At 37.4% G+C, this 16,624-nt stretch overlaps 1 protein-coding gene across 2 annotated transcripts in view; it reads right to left on the bottom strand.

The window, feature by feature from the left end:
- wu:fb13g09 (ATP-binding cassette sub-family C member 5) overlaps positions 1-16,624 on the bottom strand; it is a 141,423-nt gene that overhangs the window by 60,652 nt on the left and 64,147 nt on the right. For both annotated transcript variants that reach the window (XM_028815935.2, XM_051934350.1), the window contains 4 exons: positions 9,329-9,502; positions 7,294-7,441; positions 849-997; positions 356-463 (listed from right to left, as the gene is read on the bottom strand). In XM_028815935.2, coding sequence (XP_028671768.1) covers positions 356-463; positions 849-997; positions 7,294-7,441; positions 9,329-9,502 — 579 coding nt within the window. The remainder of the gene's footprint in view (positions 1-355; positions 464-848; positions 998-7,293; positions 7,442-9,328; positions 9,503-16,624) is intronic.

The following is a 16,624-nucleotide window of genomic DNA, read 5'->3' as shown; positions in this document are numbered from 1 at the left end:
CACACGGCACGGCAGCAGCAGCAAGCCAGCAGCTGATCGAGCAAAGAGGAGGTAAAAAAAAACTGTATTTGCTTCCCATTGTATCACCATTTAAGAGGGGTTTTGGAGGAGCGACCGCGTCTCCTTGGGGTGCGTTCAGCCCCCCCTCTTCACAACGGCACATATCGTGGGGGTGGGGGGTTTGTCAAGCAAAGCGAGCAGGGAGCGAAGTCCCCTAGTTTTTATTACTAAAATCTGCACTGCCATGGACCCCTAATGTGCAGCACCACAGTAACCTGATACTGAATTTTTAGCCCAATCACCAAACTTCCATTACATGTGATAGGATGTATAAATTTAATTCTTCAATCATTACCTGAAACCTGCTAATAGCCACAGAACCTTCAGAGACAGCCCTTGCTGCTGAGGGAGCAATTCGGAGTGCAAAGGACATGGAGTTGAAAACAGTGAAAACTGTGAATGCCTGCAACAGAAGAGCACAGAAGGTTCAGGTAACATAATATTTCTGCCACTTTATATTTATATACTGTATAGCCATTCAAATTAATGTTTTAGTACTTAGTAGAAATATGTCAACAAGTCTTCACTTTAAGGAATGTGATTTTTAAGGACGAAGTCCTTTAAAAGAGTTGAAAAGAAACTGTGTATATTACTTCATGCCAGTCCAAAGGTACACTTAAATGAACCGAGAAATGGTAAAAAACAAGTTGGTCAATGTCAACAGCAAAAAGATTAACATTGCCTCTAGACAGATGTTACATCAGTGATTTTTGAATAACTGTAAGAGGATTTTTTCAGTTCACATTAAGCATTACAGAAGTACACAGATAGGAGGGAGTTGTTTTTACCTGCGAGGCATTCAGATCGAAGTCCAAGCACATATGGAGAATGAAGGTGCTAACACTTGCCATCACAACAATGATAGGGGCCACACCAACTGTGATGCTATGAATAAAGCCTGCATCTTCCAGGATGCCCCGTTCTTTAACACGAATTTCTGCAAGGTAGAAAATGATATTGCTCAAAAATGTTACTAAACATTTTTGTATTAAAGGCCTCAGTATACTATTCCTAAAGTTACTAAAAATCAATCATATTGTGAAAAGCAAATAAATAATGCCTGAATCATAAATTAATAGTGAGCATACCTCTTAGTTTTCATCATTATTTAATTATTTTATTTCATTACTGGCCTTAATTTGCCCTCATCCCAGCTTTTTTTAGAATGTGATGCAGGTCTGAAATGCAGGAATGGATATATATTAACAAATAAAATGAAGTTGACCAAACAAAACATGACATATCTTGGGTGCATACTGTCTGCAATGAAATAAAAGTGAAAGTAAAATTAAAAATCGCTGCAATTTTGTTTTTATTTATTTGCATTTTCCATACCGTCTCAACTTTTTCTGATCTAGGGTTGTAATCATAACTCTCTCTCTGCGGGTTTAATGGCAATTTTCTGGGTTCACCTAGTTTGTTTAGTTGCTCCCAAAATGTTGGGGGTATTGGAACAAAGGTATTTATGGTGGAGTGCTCTTGCTGACGTTAAGCTCATCTAGTCACATTTTATAGCATGCAAGAAGGACCTTATTACAACCACAGGTCAAAGGGATATATAATCAATACTATTTAGTACAAATAAAGAGGAATTACATTCAAACTTGTAATACACTAATGAGACCGTGTATTTTTGTAACTGTTCTGGCCACTGGACCCTTAAAAGATATATACATAGAATTAGAAGCTGTCTAGAAAAGTACAAGTAACCACATCCTTTAGTGACTATGTGAATTGAATCTTTTTAGTCTTGAACAAGTCTTGTAGTTAAATAGTGAAGGACTTACTTGACAATATTTACATATATTGAAGGGAAATGAACTGCAGACAGAAAGCAAGGAAAGTGTGCTCTGAAACTGCAAGAAGCTTTTAAGTCGTGTTGTCGAAGAACATAACCTGACTGCAGGAGAATCTGTTGTTTTGCTACATCCATATACCGCAACACATTATCCTTTTCTACGCAGTGTTAATGCAACTAATCATGATACAGTACATCACAACAAATATACAAGAATAATTTAGCCAAAAAAGTGCCTAGAAAAGCCTGTATTGTCCATTTCTGAATTTGTAATATTATTTTTTTGCCCAGATAAGTTATACCTATTTTCCCATACCCAATAACTTTATGGCAGAAATAAAAGGGCTTACATATTTTACTACTTTTCACACCACACCCAAATATGTATTACTGAAATGCATGTGCATGCAATTTTTCCTCCAGTAAAACTTTTATTTAATTTTGATTTAATATTGTGTACGTTGTTAACGTATTATTTTCAACTGTTTTGAGGAGACATGGAAGTAAGAACTTCATTGTGCTATATACAGATGGCAACTAAACATCAGTTAGTACCCAAACTGTACTCCCATGAACCATATTTATTTCTCAAGACTTGATGCACTTCTTTTAAGAGGACACTCAAAGCCTGCTAAGATAAAAGGGGATTTCTCCCAGTCATGAGGTTGTATCTCATAAGCAGCCAATCAGACTGTTTATCTACTTCATTATTTTACACCTAATTCAAAGCATAGTGTTGAAGAGCTTTTATTTTTCCACAATTACAACAATTACTTTGTTCATGTTACTGACTGAGAATATTTCTCTCTTCTAAGCTGTAGTGAAAAAATATATCAAAATGTCTGGAAAGAAAAGAGAGAGCCCTGGACTTTGACAGAGAGGGTTTGACTTGGATAAAGTTTCACTTCAAGAGCATTATTAGACATGAATTTAGGAGATAGCCTCATCTGTTATTTAAGTGAAAATGCTTTGGTCTTTTATGGTATGACACCTTTAAATTCATTTGTTGATCCATTTTCTGGGTTTGCTTTATTCAGTATAACATGTGGCTTGAGAACATTCTATAACCCAAATGAGGCTAAGAAAGCCAAAGAAAGTACAAGAATATTTATTTAAAATAAACAATAATTAGAAGGGTACAGGTTTTAGAAGACACAATGAAATAATGACAAAATAAAACACCACAGTCCCCAGGCCAATCTGCTGTATATTGGCTCAGCCCTATGTATTGGGAGCTGTGTCTACTACACTTATCTAAAAAGGTGTATCTCTTCCTTTTCACTCTTTCCTACATTTAGCTTCCCTCTCTGGCCTCTCTTCCTCCCACCATGTGTATTGTTGCTAGTCGTCCTCCTCCCAGATTGAAGTATTACTTAAATCCTGGAAATGACTTCCAGGAAAATCTCAGCTATCACTTCAGGAATCAGGAAAGATCTAAGGAAATCCTCATCTCTTCTGTAGCTGAAATCCTGAACTCTAGCCTTGTATTAAAGGGCCAGACATCAACAGCTCAGACCCCTAAGCTACCAGTATATCACAGTAGGAAGCAACAAGGCATACACTGTAGAGCAGTTCTCTCTGCTGCCACCTATTTGCAAATGGGACTCCTTGCATGGCTCCTGCCATTCTTCATGGTTCTGGACTTACATTGGTTCTCCTACAAGTAATTATCTTCAGAGCTGCATATGCAGAAATAAGGCATTGCAGCCTCTATCAATGGTGGCCTGTTGTAACTCCTCTCCTGTGCTATAGCAGATTCATTGTAGTTACAGTCCCTTCCAGCCCTCTTTTACAAACTCATATCCTCAATTGGGCCCCATTGGCTGAATCGAGAAACTCAATGAAGGTGAGAGATTGTTTAGTGAATTGAGGGGCTGGTCCTGTCCTGTTTCATAAGCATCTTCAGTAACCAGAGCCCACAGTGTATTGACTATGCCCTCTGCAACACAAGAACCAGCTGTTAAAGGGATCTGTAGCTATTGCTGGGCATCTGTGCATACACAGACATAGTCACAATAATTCCTACAAGACCAAACTTCCACCTCCATTAAACTTAATGTGCATGTCTTTGGGATGTGTTTGGAAAATTGCAGTATGTAGAGGAAAAAGAGGAGACAGCAAATCCTGCACACAAACAGAGATCAAGATTCAACCCCAGATCCATGAAGCTAAGAGGAGCTTAATCTCCTGTTTTACATTTAAATGTGAAAAAACAATTTATTTAATATTGGCAAAATGTAATCATACTTAAAGCATATGCCTTGACATTAAGATCTGATTAAATGGCAAATATTGGATAATACACTTTAAAGTAGCCTCCGCGGTCATTCAGTTACTAAGACAATGCTTGACTGTGGTGATAAAAGATAAAATTTTAAATGTAATGTTGAGTTCAATTGGTTTTAATTTATGTTTTCAATAATGGTACATGGTTGTAGTGTTTAGAGCCTTTGCCTCAAGCATTCAGCATCCTGGGTTTGAATTACGGTACCCGTGTCTATATGGGGTTTTTCTCAGAGTACTTCGGTTTTCCTCACCTGTGCCCGAAGACATGCATTTTATGTTGATTGTTGATTCAATCAATCAAAATGATGGATTGATACCCCATCCAGGGTTAGCTACTACCTTGCATTCACAACTGCTATGAGAGGCACCACGTCTGACACACAGCCATGTGGCCTCATAAACTGTGCTGTGTCTGACATGTAGTCATGAATCCTGGAGTCTGAGGTGGTTGACTAAAAGTCTTTCCAGTGTTTTCATGATGTGAGAGGTAAAGGCTCTCAGTTCACTGAGGGTTACCTTTCTTTGGCATCAGGCTGGGCAGGATGTCTTCCACAGCAGACCCTTCTCAGGCTGAATAAATATCAATGATATAATTTTCCTGCAGACATGTTTAACACCATAGAGTGTAGGGGGCTTTGCACCCAGCTCGCTTCGCTTGCCAACCCCCCTGGCCTGTGCTACGCGCCAGTCACTTCACGTCCCTGCCACTCGCATATGTGGATTTCACTTTCACCAAACAACAAATCTTTAAATTATCACAGATACACCTCTTCATTAAGAAGAAACACTACTTTTCCCTGATGGCAACACGAATTAGACGATCTACATGTCTCCGATTTTAAGTTTAAATCCGAACAATATATTTGATCTCTTTTCGCTGTTCCATTATTTCATTGAGTAATAATTTCTATTTGTTTACGGTAATGTGATCTTTACTATCATTTTTTTGAGACTTGTGAATTTACTTTCATTATCTCTAACCTGCTCTGCATGTGTATCGTATCAATGATTTTGAATTATTTATGGGGTTCTACTTTGTGATCTACTCTTTGTCTTTTATTTCCGGCCCCGGGTGTGGTTAAATCTCTTGGCACAAAGTCTCGTCTCACGGGATGTGAAAGTATTTCTCTGAAAAAGTCACGTCTTGTCCCAGGCTAAAAAGGTTCGTCTCATCCCAGGATTTTTTTATTGTAATAGAGAGATGATGCCATTCATTACCTGTATTCTTGCTAGTCCATAGCTTTGTTTTCCCTGGTCAGCAGCTATAGACTGTCCATGACAGGGATGAATGGAATGTACACAGAGGGTGAGGACCAGGGGGTGTTGAGTGCAGGCATCACTAGGGAAGTAATGTAGCTTGGTGAATAAGAGGTTTGTCAAAAGTAGAACTATATGATGGTATGGACTGCAGCAACAGCAAGGAGGACTGTCTGGAGTTTGGAGTATTAAGCTGATGGGGAAGTGTAAAGAAAACTCTTGTGTGGAAGATGTTTCACTCATTAGTACAAATGTTCCTCCTCTGGTGACTAACCTACAGTAGGTTCTTATAGTTAATAATTCTACCCATACAAATCCAAATATCATTCTCTTTATTCCTTTGCAATTTGTCCTCCACCTCCTTCTGTAAGCATGTTTGCCCTCTCATAAGTACTTATTGAAACGCTGTAGCTCTTCCCCTGATCTGAAGGCTGTTTATTGATGTTTCACAGAACCTTTAAATCACTACTGTTCCAAGGTTTACTGATAGGAAGCCATTTCACTCATATAGCAGGTATGGTGTTTTCAGTACAGGAGCTGATGTAGTCAGTTTTCTTCTTCTTCTTTGTCTTTTGACTGCTCCAGTTAGGGGTTGCCACAGTGAATCATCTTTTTCCATATCTTCCTATCCTCTGCATCTTGCTGTTACACAGTGATTAAAACCTTCAAGGTTCTACCTGAGTGATTCACATAAAGATGTTCTAATCTGTTGCCTCTTTTTAGCTGTGTAGCACCGAATTAGCCTTTCATGTCCACTCCTTACTGTCCTAGTATTCATTTCTTCTTGCTGCATTATGAGTTTATAAAGAGACATAACAAACACCAAACTGTGATCTGACCTATTTACAGGATGTAGTGCTGTGAAGCTATAGGCATTCTTAATACCAGCATACTGCAGATATAAAGTCTCAAGTGATCTAGCTGAGCATTTAACACACCAGGAAAAGTAGAGGAAAAAGAGGCCTGATTAAATCCACCAGAGACAGCCATATGTGCAGCGAAGTGAGTGTACGATGCCACATGCTGCTGCATTGACAAAGGAGGGTGGAATGTACTGTACGCAGTAACAACAATAACGTTTATTTATAATTCCTGGAATTATTCTAATATTATTAGATAAGATATGGAAGAAGATGATCCACTGTGGCAACCCCTAACGGGAGCAGCCGAAAGATAAAGAAGAAAAAAAATTCTAATATTATTAGATATAACTATATTAATGTGCAAATTCTGCAATTGTTGTATAGGCATCTTTGTTATTTAACTTATTTTTTTCTGTTATTGTCCAAATTGTCCTTTATATTTTTTTTTGTGTCAGCGGATGAGAGTTATAAGGTCTTCCATACAATATCCACTTATTAAAAGAAGATAAATTTGAAGAAAGTCAATAATTCATAAGTTTTAGTTCAGCCATATGTCAGAGAACAAGGTTGTTTATTATTACGGAAACCAAGGTCATATTTATGAATGGCAAGAGAATCACTGCTGAAAATAGTTCACCGAAAAGTACTGTACATTATTAACCCCTGCGCCTACTGTCAAATCACAGCCCAGCAAAATGCAGGGTAATTAGTTTGAATCTTCACTAGCATGTTTCCAAGATGAAGTTCTCTTGTCCATATAGGTTTCTCCCAGGAATTTATGCTTTCTTCTCATGTTAAAAACATGTGAGGTTAACAGTTAAAGGTAAATTATGGATGTGAAAGGGCTAGAATTCTGTTCAGAGTGTGAACCTCATGGCTGCCAAATATGACTCCATCTTCTCAAAATCAGACTTTTACAAAGTTGTCTTGTAGCCCGTTAACTTTGATGGCTTTCATTATAACTAAGCCATGGCAAAACCATACAAAACAGCATTTTATGAAACAAAAACATAGAATAGATATACTTACTTTGCACATTGTGAGCAAATGGAATTTCCCAGGAGTACATCTTAAGGAACTTGATACAGTTGAGGATTTCATTCATTAGCCGAACTCGACTATCTGTGACAGTCACGCACTTCTTGCGATAATGGGCTGTCACCTTGGTCACAGCCATCTAGGGATTATGAATAGGTAAATATCTGGATAAACAGTCTAAGAAAATCATAACCATAAGATCAGGTCAAAAGGGCTCTGTATCTCACGGTGCAGTCCTACTTAACGTTTAATTAAATGTTAAATCTCAGGTATCAGCTAAACTCACAACATTTTGTCAAATTCTGTCAACCTTACCTCTAATATGGACATAATCTCTCTCTCTCTCTCTCTCTCTCTCTCTCATGCCGATATGATCTAATTCAACAGACTGGTAAAAGTTTCTATTCAATTGTCCAATAAAGTACTTACAGACTGTTCAAATGAATTTGTTTAAAATCACAGGCAGCAACCTTGTTAACTGTCAAGTGTGCCAGTTTTCTGTCTGCTACAGAATTGTCGTTCAAGTATAAATTTTGTTACTACCTTACAAACGCAACTGTAATTTCTAGCTCACCCAGCACAGCTTATAACATAACTGACATCGTCTAACACTAGCTTTCTCATTCTCCCAAAACCCTGCTGTGCTCATTTAGCTCAGAGCTTTACATTTCCTTGAACATCCTCTCCTTGTCTGTTGTCACAGCTGTGTCAGTCCTCACTTTCCAATTAAGGTTAGAAAACTGCTTTTCTTCTATTGACAGTTTTGATAGTTACTCCTGCATTTCGTTACTTTGAAAATTACTGTAGAGTACTAAAGTAGGCCTCAATCTTAAATTTTAAGATTTACATTTTAGAGTCTTTTTAATTTTAGATGTTTAAAAAATCACGAGGCATCAGGGTGTAATAGGTAGTGCAGGTGCCTCATGGACCATAATTCTAGACTCAAATCCCAGTGCCCATTGTCTGCATGGGCTTTGCAGTTTTCATGTTCTCCCTCTGTCCGCATGGGTGTCTTCCCATATCCACTAAGACATGCATGTTAAGCTAATTAGAAACTTCCAACGAGTCCAGTTTAAGTGTAAAGTGGGCAAGGACATGACTGAGACCAACACATTACAAATTATTAACGTGTTAATTCTTGCATACAATAAAGTGAACCTTTTTTGGCTAAAAGGGAGGACATTTGCAATTTTGACACAGAATTACATTTTTGCTTGTTATTTACCTTGTATGATGCTCACTTTGAAGTTTTTGTAACTTTCACTACCACCAAGTTTATACTCATCTGAGTATTGTTCATTTAATAAAGTGAAGGTAATAGGGGTTGCTGAGAAAGGCACAATCCATCCATTATCCAACCCGCTATATCCTAACTACAGGGTCATGGGGGTCTGCTGGAACCAATCCCAGCCAACACAGGGCACAAGGCAGGAAACAAACCCTGGGCAGGGCACCAGCCCACCACAGAGAAAGGCACAATTATAACATAAAAATTGGTAATCACATGTGCAATCAAAATGCACTGACATATTATAGCATGAAATGAAATTAGTATTTTATTTATTATTGTGAAATATACACTGCCAAAAATTTAAGGGAACATTTAATCATCTCAGTCTAACACCAAGTCAGTTAAGCTTCAGGGTTATCAATCTGTCCAGTTAGGAAGCATAAGCGATTGTGAATCAACTTCACCTGCTTTGGTGCAAATGACAGTGACAACACATGCACTGCAGAGACAACAGTAAGACAACCCCCAAAAACAGAATGGCTTTGCAGGTGGTGGCCACAGACAATTGCTCTCTCCTTATCCTTCCTGACTGATTCTTCTCTAGTTTTGTATTTTGTTAGTGTCCTTGTCACTACTGGAGCATGACAACTTTCAGCTCTCTGAGAGAAATACACTGTTTATCTGAGTGTACAAAGGAGACACCTTTTAGGTTTCATGAGCAAACAATTCATGGTCACGCTAATAAAATAGTGAAACCTTCAATATACCCACAAAATGTTAAGAAGAAAAAATTACCAAAAGTGGATAGACGAAGATAAAGATGGCTGTACCCAGCAGGGCAGATGGCCCCAGGAATAATGAAGTGTAGATGAGACCTATGATGACAACAAGAGGCCCACCAGCAAGTTGGATTCCCATCGTGGCAAGGTCATAGAGGCGTTGGCCGTCATTCACACACATATTCACAAGCTGCAAGACACAACACGCCCTATCTGTTAATCAGATATTTATTTGCAATGCCTGCAACAACATCTTTTCTTTAGGCATAGTTTTTTCAGTAAAAAAAAAAACAGCTGTACAGTTTGTGGTTTAGTTGCTGCTTAATAATGTATTTGAGGTGACTTTTTGGACACTAAACATGTTATTGTAGTATTGTAAATAATATAACATTACATATTATTTCTATAGTTTGGTGTTTGAGATTTGAGTTAGATTTGCTAATACCAGTTTAAATACAAACACAGAAAATAAAGCAAAGAATAAATGAGTAGTGGGCTATAGCCATGGCAGACTCGGGCCCCCTGTGGGACTGCAGACTCAGTTCCTAGTGGTCACCACACCTTATCAGTAGAGCAGCAAAAACAACACCACCATTTGAGCTAAATGAGTATGAATGGCTATTAGAGTTTTTGACGGTGAGGTAGGGAATCACTTGGTATGCTCGCATATTCCATGTGAAGTTCATTTGAAGCATACGATTTGGTGCATACTATATTTTACCATACTTCAAAGTCGTAAGCATAACTCATTAATACATTTTATAATATAACAAAGGCTATACTGTACTCACAGTTATCCATAGCTCCTTAAGATCATTCAGTTCTAATACGTCCTACAGAGGGACTTTCAGATGAAGTTACAGAAGTATAAAATATTTATAATCCAGGGATTTACTGTAAATTTAGATGAATATACTTACAACATTTACAGTGTATCACTCTTGTGAAAAATGTACTTCTTTATCAAAACAAGAAAAAGCTTCTTATGATATTTTGAACATATTGTAATTATTTTTTTACAATCTCTCTACTGTACAATATTTATGAAACAGACACAGTGCCTTGCTAAAGTATTTGTCCCTTTCAGTGTCTGTCCTGTTATCTCATATTACAATATGGAATTAAAATGGATTTTAATTTGGATTTTCTGTAAAGGACTTAACAATACTGTATAGTCCAAATTGTTCAAGTGGAATGAAAATATACTACCTGGTTATATATAGAAAAAAACAAGCAAAAACTGCATCCATGATCATCCCACTTACTATGAAACCCCTAAGAAAGATCAGGCCCTACCAATTAACTTCAGCAATCACATAATGAGTTGATTAGGGTCCACCTGTGTGCAGTCAAAGTGTCACATGATGTCTGTATAACTAGACCTGTTCTGAAAGACCCCTGACTCAGCAACACACCACTAAGCAAGCAATAGCAAGACCAAGGAGCACTCCAAACAGGCCAGAGACAAAGTTGTGGAGAAGAATGCAGTAGATCAGGGTTGGGTTATAAAAATATCCCAAACTTTGAATATCTCACAGAGCACCTTTCTGACAAAATGGAAAGGACATGGCACTATTACAGACCTGACAAGGCTGACAATACATGCAATAAAGATGCAAAAAGATAACACTGAAAGGGCTACTAAGATCCACAGCAGTGATGGGAGTATCTGTCCATAGGACCACTTTAAGCTGTACGCACCACAGAGCAGGATTTATGAAAGCATGGCCAGAAAAAGTGCTTATAAAAATAAAAACACATTTGGAATCCCAAAACACATGTAAAAAGGTTCTCTGGTCAGATGAGAGACTAAATTTGAACTTTTTGACCATCATGGGAAACACCATGTGTGGCGCAGACCCAATACTTCCCATCACTCCAAAAACACCATTCCCACAGTGAAGCATAGTGCTGGCAGCATTCCTACTGGGAGGATGATTTTAATCAGCCGGGACAGAAAAACTGGTCAGGATCAAAGGAAAGGTGAATGTCACTAAATACGAGACAATTCTTGAGGAAAACCTGTTTTAGTCTGCCAAAAATTTAACAGTGGGACGAAGGTTCACCTTCCAGCTGGATAATGATCCTAAGCATACTGCTAAAGCTACACTGGAGTGGTTTAAAGGAAAACAATTAAATGTCTTTGAATGGCCTAATCAAAGTCCAGACCTCAAGCCAACTGAGAATCTGTGGCATGACTTGAAGATTCCTGTACACTAACACTACCCATCCAACTTGAAGGAGTTGGAGCTGTTTTGCCTTGAGGAATGGCTGAAAATCCCACTGACTAGATGTGCTAAGCAAATAGAGACATTCCATAAAAGACTTGCAGGTGTAATCACAGTAAAAGGTGGCTCTACAAAGTACTGACTTTCAGGGGGTGAATACCTATGCACACTCATGATTTCTGTTTTTTTTGTCTTAATTATTGTTTGTGTCACAATAAAAAATATTTTGCACCTTATTATTTGTTGCATTCCAAGTTATAATACAACAGAACAGTACAAACACCGATACTTTTGCAAGGCATTGTGCACTGTTGCGTTTGAGACTACTAAGGAGGACCAATTTCTAATGTGTTGTTTGGGACAGATTTTATTTTGAAGTGCTCTATATTGTGAATCATGAGGGGTTCGGTTAAGATGCTGTCCTATTAGCTATCTGGGCAGTTCTGTTTTGTGAGTAATGGAAGAAAACAAGGACCTCCATGCATCCTCTGTTGTCAGGTGTGCCACCAAGCAGAGATGCTATAACAGTATCAGTTTCTTTTTTAAACGTTATGATACCCAGGACATAACACTATTGGATCACTGCTTACATTAGAAATACATTACAAAACATGGAAACATTGGCAATGCAGATATGCAAATAAAAACTGAGAAAAGCAATTATACTGGCTAAACATTTGGCAAGGAATAAACTAGGGGCAGAATTTAGCAACCGCAACAGTTTGCTCAAACTTTGGCTGGGATTAGGGATCCTTATGGACTACAAAATAAAAATGTGTCCAATATCCAATATCAACTTAATTTTTTTCTACCAAACCAATTTTCTTTTTGCGCATTGTGCTTTGTAAAGCAAGCAGGTATTTGACTGCCTGCAGCACCACATGATTCCTTTTTTTCTGTAAATGATGTAAGGAGGGCGGCATGGTGGCGCAGTGGGTAGCGCTGCTGCCTCACAGTTGGGAAACCTGGGGACCTGGGTTTGCTTCCCAGGTCCTCCCTGCGTGGAGTTTGCATGTTCTCCCCGTGTATGCATGGGTTTCCTCCAGCGCTCCGGTTTCCTCCCAAAGACATGTAGGTTAGGTGGACTAGCGATTCTAAATTGGCCCTAGTGTGGGTGTGTTTGTGTGTGTCCTGCGGTGGGTTGTCACCCTGCCCGGGATTGGTTCCTGCCTTGTGCCCTGTGTTGGCTGGGATTGGCTCCAGCAGAACCCTGTGACCCTGTGTTCGGATTCAGTGGGTTGGAAAATGGATGGATAGATGATGTAAGGAGGACTTGTAAATGAGTTCATGTACACAAGGTATCTTATTTGAAGTATTCTGAGAAATGCTATTAAAAGCGCTATGAGAAGTAAACTGCTATTCTGAGTAAAACATTTCAAGTTAAAGTACTGTGTTTCTTTCAGTTGAATTAATATTTTCATGGTGTATAAAACACAATTAAGGACAATTAAAGAAATCTTTAAACTTATGGTGTATTTTTCATGCAGTATCTATGGTCTGACTTCATTGGGTGCATCACATCCAGGCACAGCACCTGATCGGCTCAAGATCGTCAACCAAATACAGAGGGTGGTGAAGGCAGCACAGAATATTACTGACAACAGGCTGCCTTGTCTTCAGGACACATACGTTTACTGCCTTGGAAAGGTAAACAGGTTCAAAAAAGACCTCAGCCATTCTCTGCACATCTGCTTTTCTCACTGTTCCCTTCTGATTATCAGTACAAAGACTATTGGTAATCACACCAGTGACTTCAGGGACAGTTGAAATCCATAAGGCCTAAGGTTGCATAATAGTCAATTATAAAAACAAAAATATTGTAAAATGACAAGCAGTGAGCATAGATATATAGTACTTGCAGGTACATATCAAATACATTGTATATATGCATATGTATACATATTTATATAATATATGTCGCATGCTAAGTGTAGTTTGTATTCATTTCTTTTTTTTTTTTTGTATATTTGTCAACTGTTATATAAGTACGTATTTCATTTTACTACATAGAAACCACAATAAACTTGATGATTTATTCAAGTGATACAATTAAATATCTCCTAAAGTAAGATTAGGCTGTAGATTTTTAATAATCTTCTCTTTCCCCTCTTTCAGCAATAACATGCAGCCTGTAGAAAAAGTGGAGCACTACGAACCTATCACAATGATCATTGATAGGTTGTCCTTTGATATGAATATAGAACAAATCAGTGAGAAGCTTTGGAAAAGACTATTCTTTCTTAGAAAACTGATATAAATATGTTTCTGTTTTACAAGTCTTTTATATTTTATTTTGGGAATCACAAACAGGTTAGAAAGAAGGCCAGCACGACCCTGTCACACATCAGCTGTCATTTGTTGCTGAAGTTTCAGCTTTTGTTATCAGGCTGCAGATTAAGATTCTGACATCTCAAAAGCAATAGATGTAGGAGTTCTCTTATCCCCAGTGCTACTGTATACTGTATAAACATTTTGAATTCCAGTGGCAACACAGACTGTGATGTACTTTTGTACAGCGACCTGTTATAATTCAGTATTCCTTGACACAAAAATTCAAGCTGTGCATTTTGATTGTAAAAAATGTATATCATTTCTTGCCCTTTGACTTATTTCTTGCATCTGTGGAATAATGTTTTATGTGTATATACCTGCTAATTTCTCTCTGGGATAATAAAGCCTACCTATTGTGCCTTAGGATAAAATAGCAGAATGATGTGAATGCTGTTTTATAGCAAGCATTTCTATCACAAACATCTCAAGGTGCTCTTTAATTACTTCAATTGTTTCCACTGTTGGAGCAAAGTTAGGTGAAGTAACACCATGTCAGGGTGACATTTACAGGTTTACAGTGTCTTATCCAATAGGAACGCATACATTTATACAGAATTATTTTTATCATTCACATGTACTGTATAAAAACACAAATCCTTGTTTTGGTTTTGGTTCAGATTAAAATATATATTTATATGTTAAGTAATTTTAGGACTATTGGCCTTTTTCACCTTTATTTAAAATTCAATATATTTTTCTTAGAGCAGTAGAAGTTGGAACTACACATATTATATGCATTATTTATGAATTTCCACACCAACATTGACCTTTTAAGATTTAATTTGGGATAAGTAAAGGAAAATATTCATGCATATTAATGTGACATTTTAAAGTGCAGCTTGTACTATAGGTGTTTTTGGTAACAAACTTTTTAGAAAAGCCGTTTCATCGAAAAGCTTCTGTAGAACATACTGTAAAGTTTTGAGTGGCAGAAATGCGAAATGTCTTCGAATTTTTGTTGAAATTGTGACACTTTTACATAGGGTGTTTGTATCATATAATACATTTGCATTACAAAATACAACACTAACATTTGTGGGCTCTTTTTTGCACTATCAACTTTTTTCTACCACTACTACTATTTTTGTCCTGTAATTTTACATTTACAGACTATCTTCCAAATCATTTTGGCTGTAAAACTATATCGAAGTTTCAGATACCCTAATGTATGAGGAGTGCTGATTAATTGGATTTTTTGCTGCACTACTGCTGTTATTTCATATCCTAACTGTGGATGTCAGCTTACTAACCACAGATGCAGTGGTTTTCAAAAAATGAACAGCAAATATGTTCGTCATCGATCAGCAAGCTAATAAATCTTATACTGCAAGCTTACTGTGCTGCTGGGCTACTTGTGTGACATGGCATTTATTTATTCCGTTTTCTACTTACCATTACTACAATATAACAAATTAAAATGGTTTAATAGGTACAGTAACTTTAATACTTTATCAAACCGTGAATTTGACACTTTAAAACTTCTACAGAACCAGAGGCATTCATTTCTAAGGAATAAATAGTAAGAATCTTCTCTAATGAAGCTTGCAAGAATTACAGTAATGGGAAATTAGCCAAGCAGTCCTTCTCTCTACTCCTCAAAGAAGACTTCAGACTGTAGAAGAAGTCAAAATTCATTTCATCACAGAAAAGCCAGATGATATTCACTGTAAAAGTAAGTTTTATTTACACATTAACAAATAAAATCCACAACAAATCCGTTACACCATACAAGAAAAACAGTTTAGTTAAGGAACAGTCATTTTCCCATTTTCATCTCTTAAACAAAGACCATCAACCCTCCAAAACACAATCCATACTACACACATAGAATCTGGATTTTAAATCAATTCCCATCAAAGCCCTATTTCTCATTCCCCAATATCCACAAGCCCTTCCAACTCTCTTTAGCTGCTGTTAAACCCCACTTCTCAATATCCCTCTTAATTTTCCTTTCTAACTCCTCTTCCCAAATCTTTTTTACTCTCTGCATATCTCTGTTCACAAACCTCTTTATCAGGATACACTTGGCATCCCAAATTGACTTCTTTGCCAGGATAATAGTAAGCCATATCAAAAAGGCTTCACTTGAACTTCTGCCATTTCCAGCTAGACTCTCTCCTTTTAAAATTAAACCATAGGACAAAACAACCATAATCTTTTACCATTATCAATAATCCTTTCACATTCACAGACGCTCCCCTGCCTTTAGTTCCTCTTTCTTATCTCTCATTGCTTTCAGAAGTGTATTATTATGCATCCCCTTAGCAATCTTAAAAAAGTCAGATGATATTCACCTTTGTCTCAGCTCACCTTGACAGACACAAATACAAGTAGCTGCATAAGCCAGCTTTTTCAACTGCTCTTCTCTGACTCAACAGCACTGTTTGGGAGGTGTTATCGAAAATTTTGTTGAACTCTACCTCATATTGTTACAGAAGAAAAGAGCTTCACAATCTGTTTGGCAGTTGATTAAGAAAGCATTTATATTGATGTATGCAGTACCAACTCTGCTAGAGTAGTTGGATAGCAGCCTTTTATGTCTTTATGCATAGAGTATGCAAATCAAGTAACTACTGTAACTATAAGCAATCAGAAGACTTCCTAAGAAGTGAAAAATAGCAGTTTGTCCTAAAATGGACACTCTACTTGTGCACAAGGGCAGGTTATATGACAAAAAATAATAATAAAATAATAATACATTTTATTTATATAGAGCCTTTCCCATGCTCAAGGCACATGCTCTATCGGCAGAA

Source organism: Erpetoichthys calabaricus, chromosome 12, assembly GCF_900747795.2.
Source record: "Erpetoichthys calabaricus chromosome 12, fErpCal1.3, whole genome shotgun sequence".
In the NCBI taxonomy this organism is placed as follows: Eukaryota; Metazoa; Chordata; class Cladistia; order Polypteriformes; family Polypteridae; genus Erpetoichthys; species Erpetoichthys calabaricus.
The sequence above is the reverse complement of the archived record's forward strand: the minus strand, read 5'-3'. Positions and strand labels throughout refer to the sequence as shown.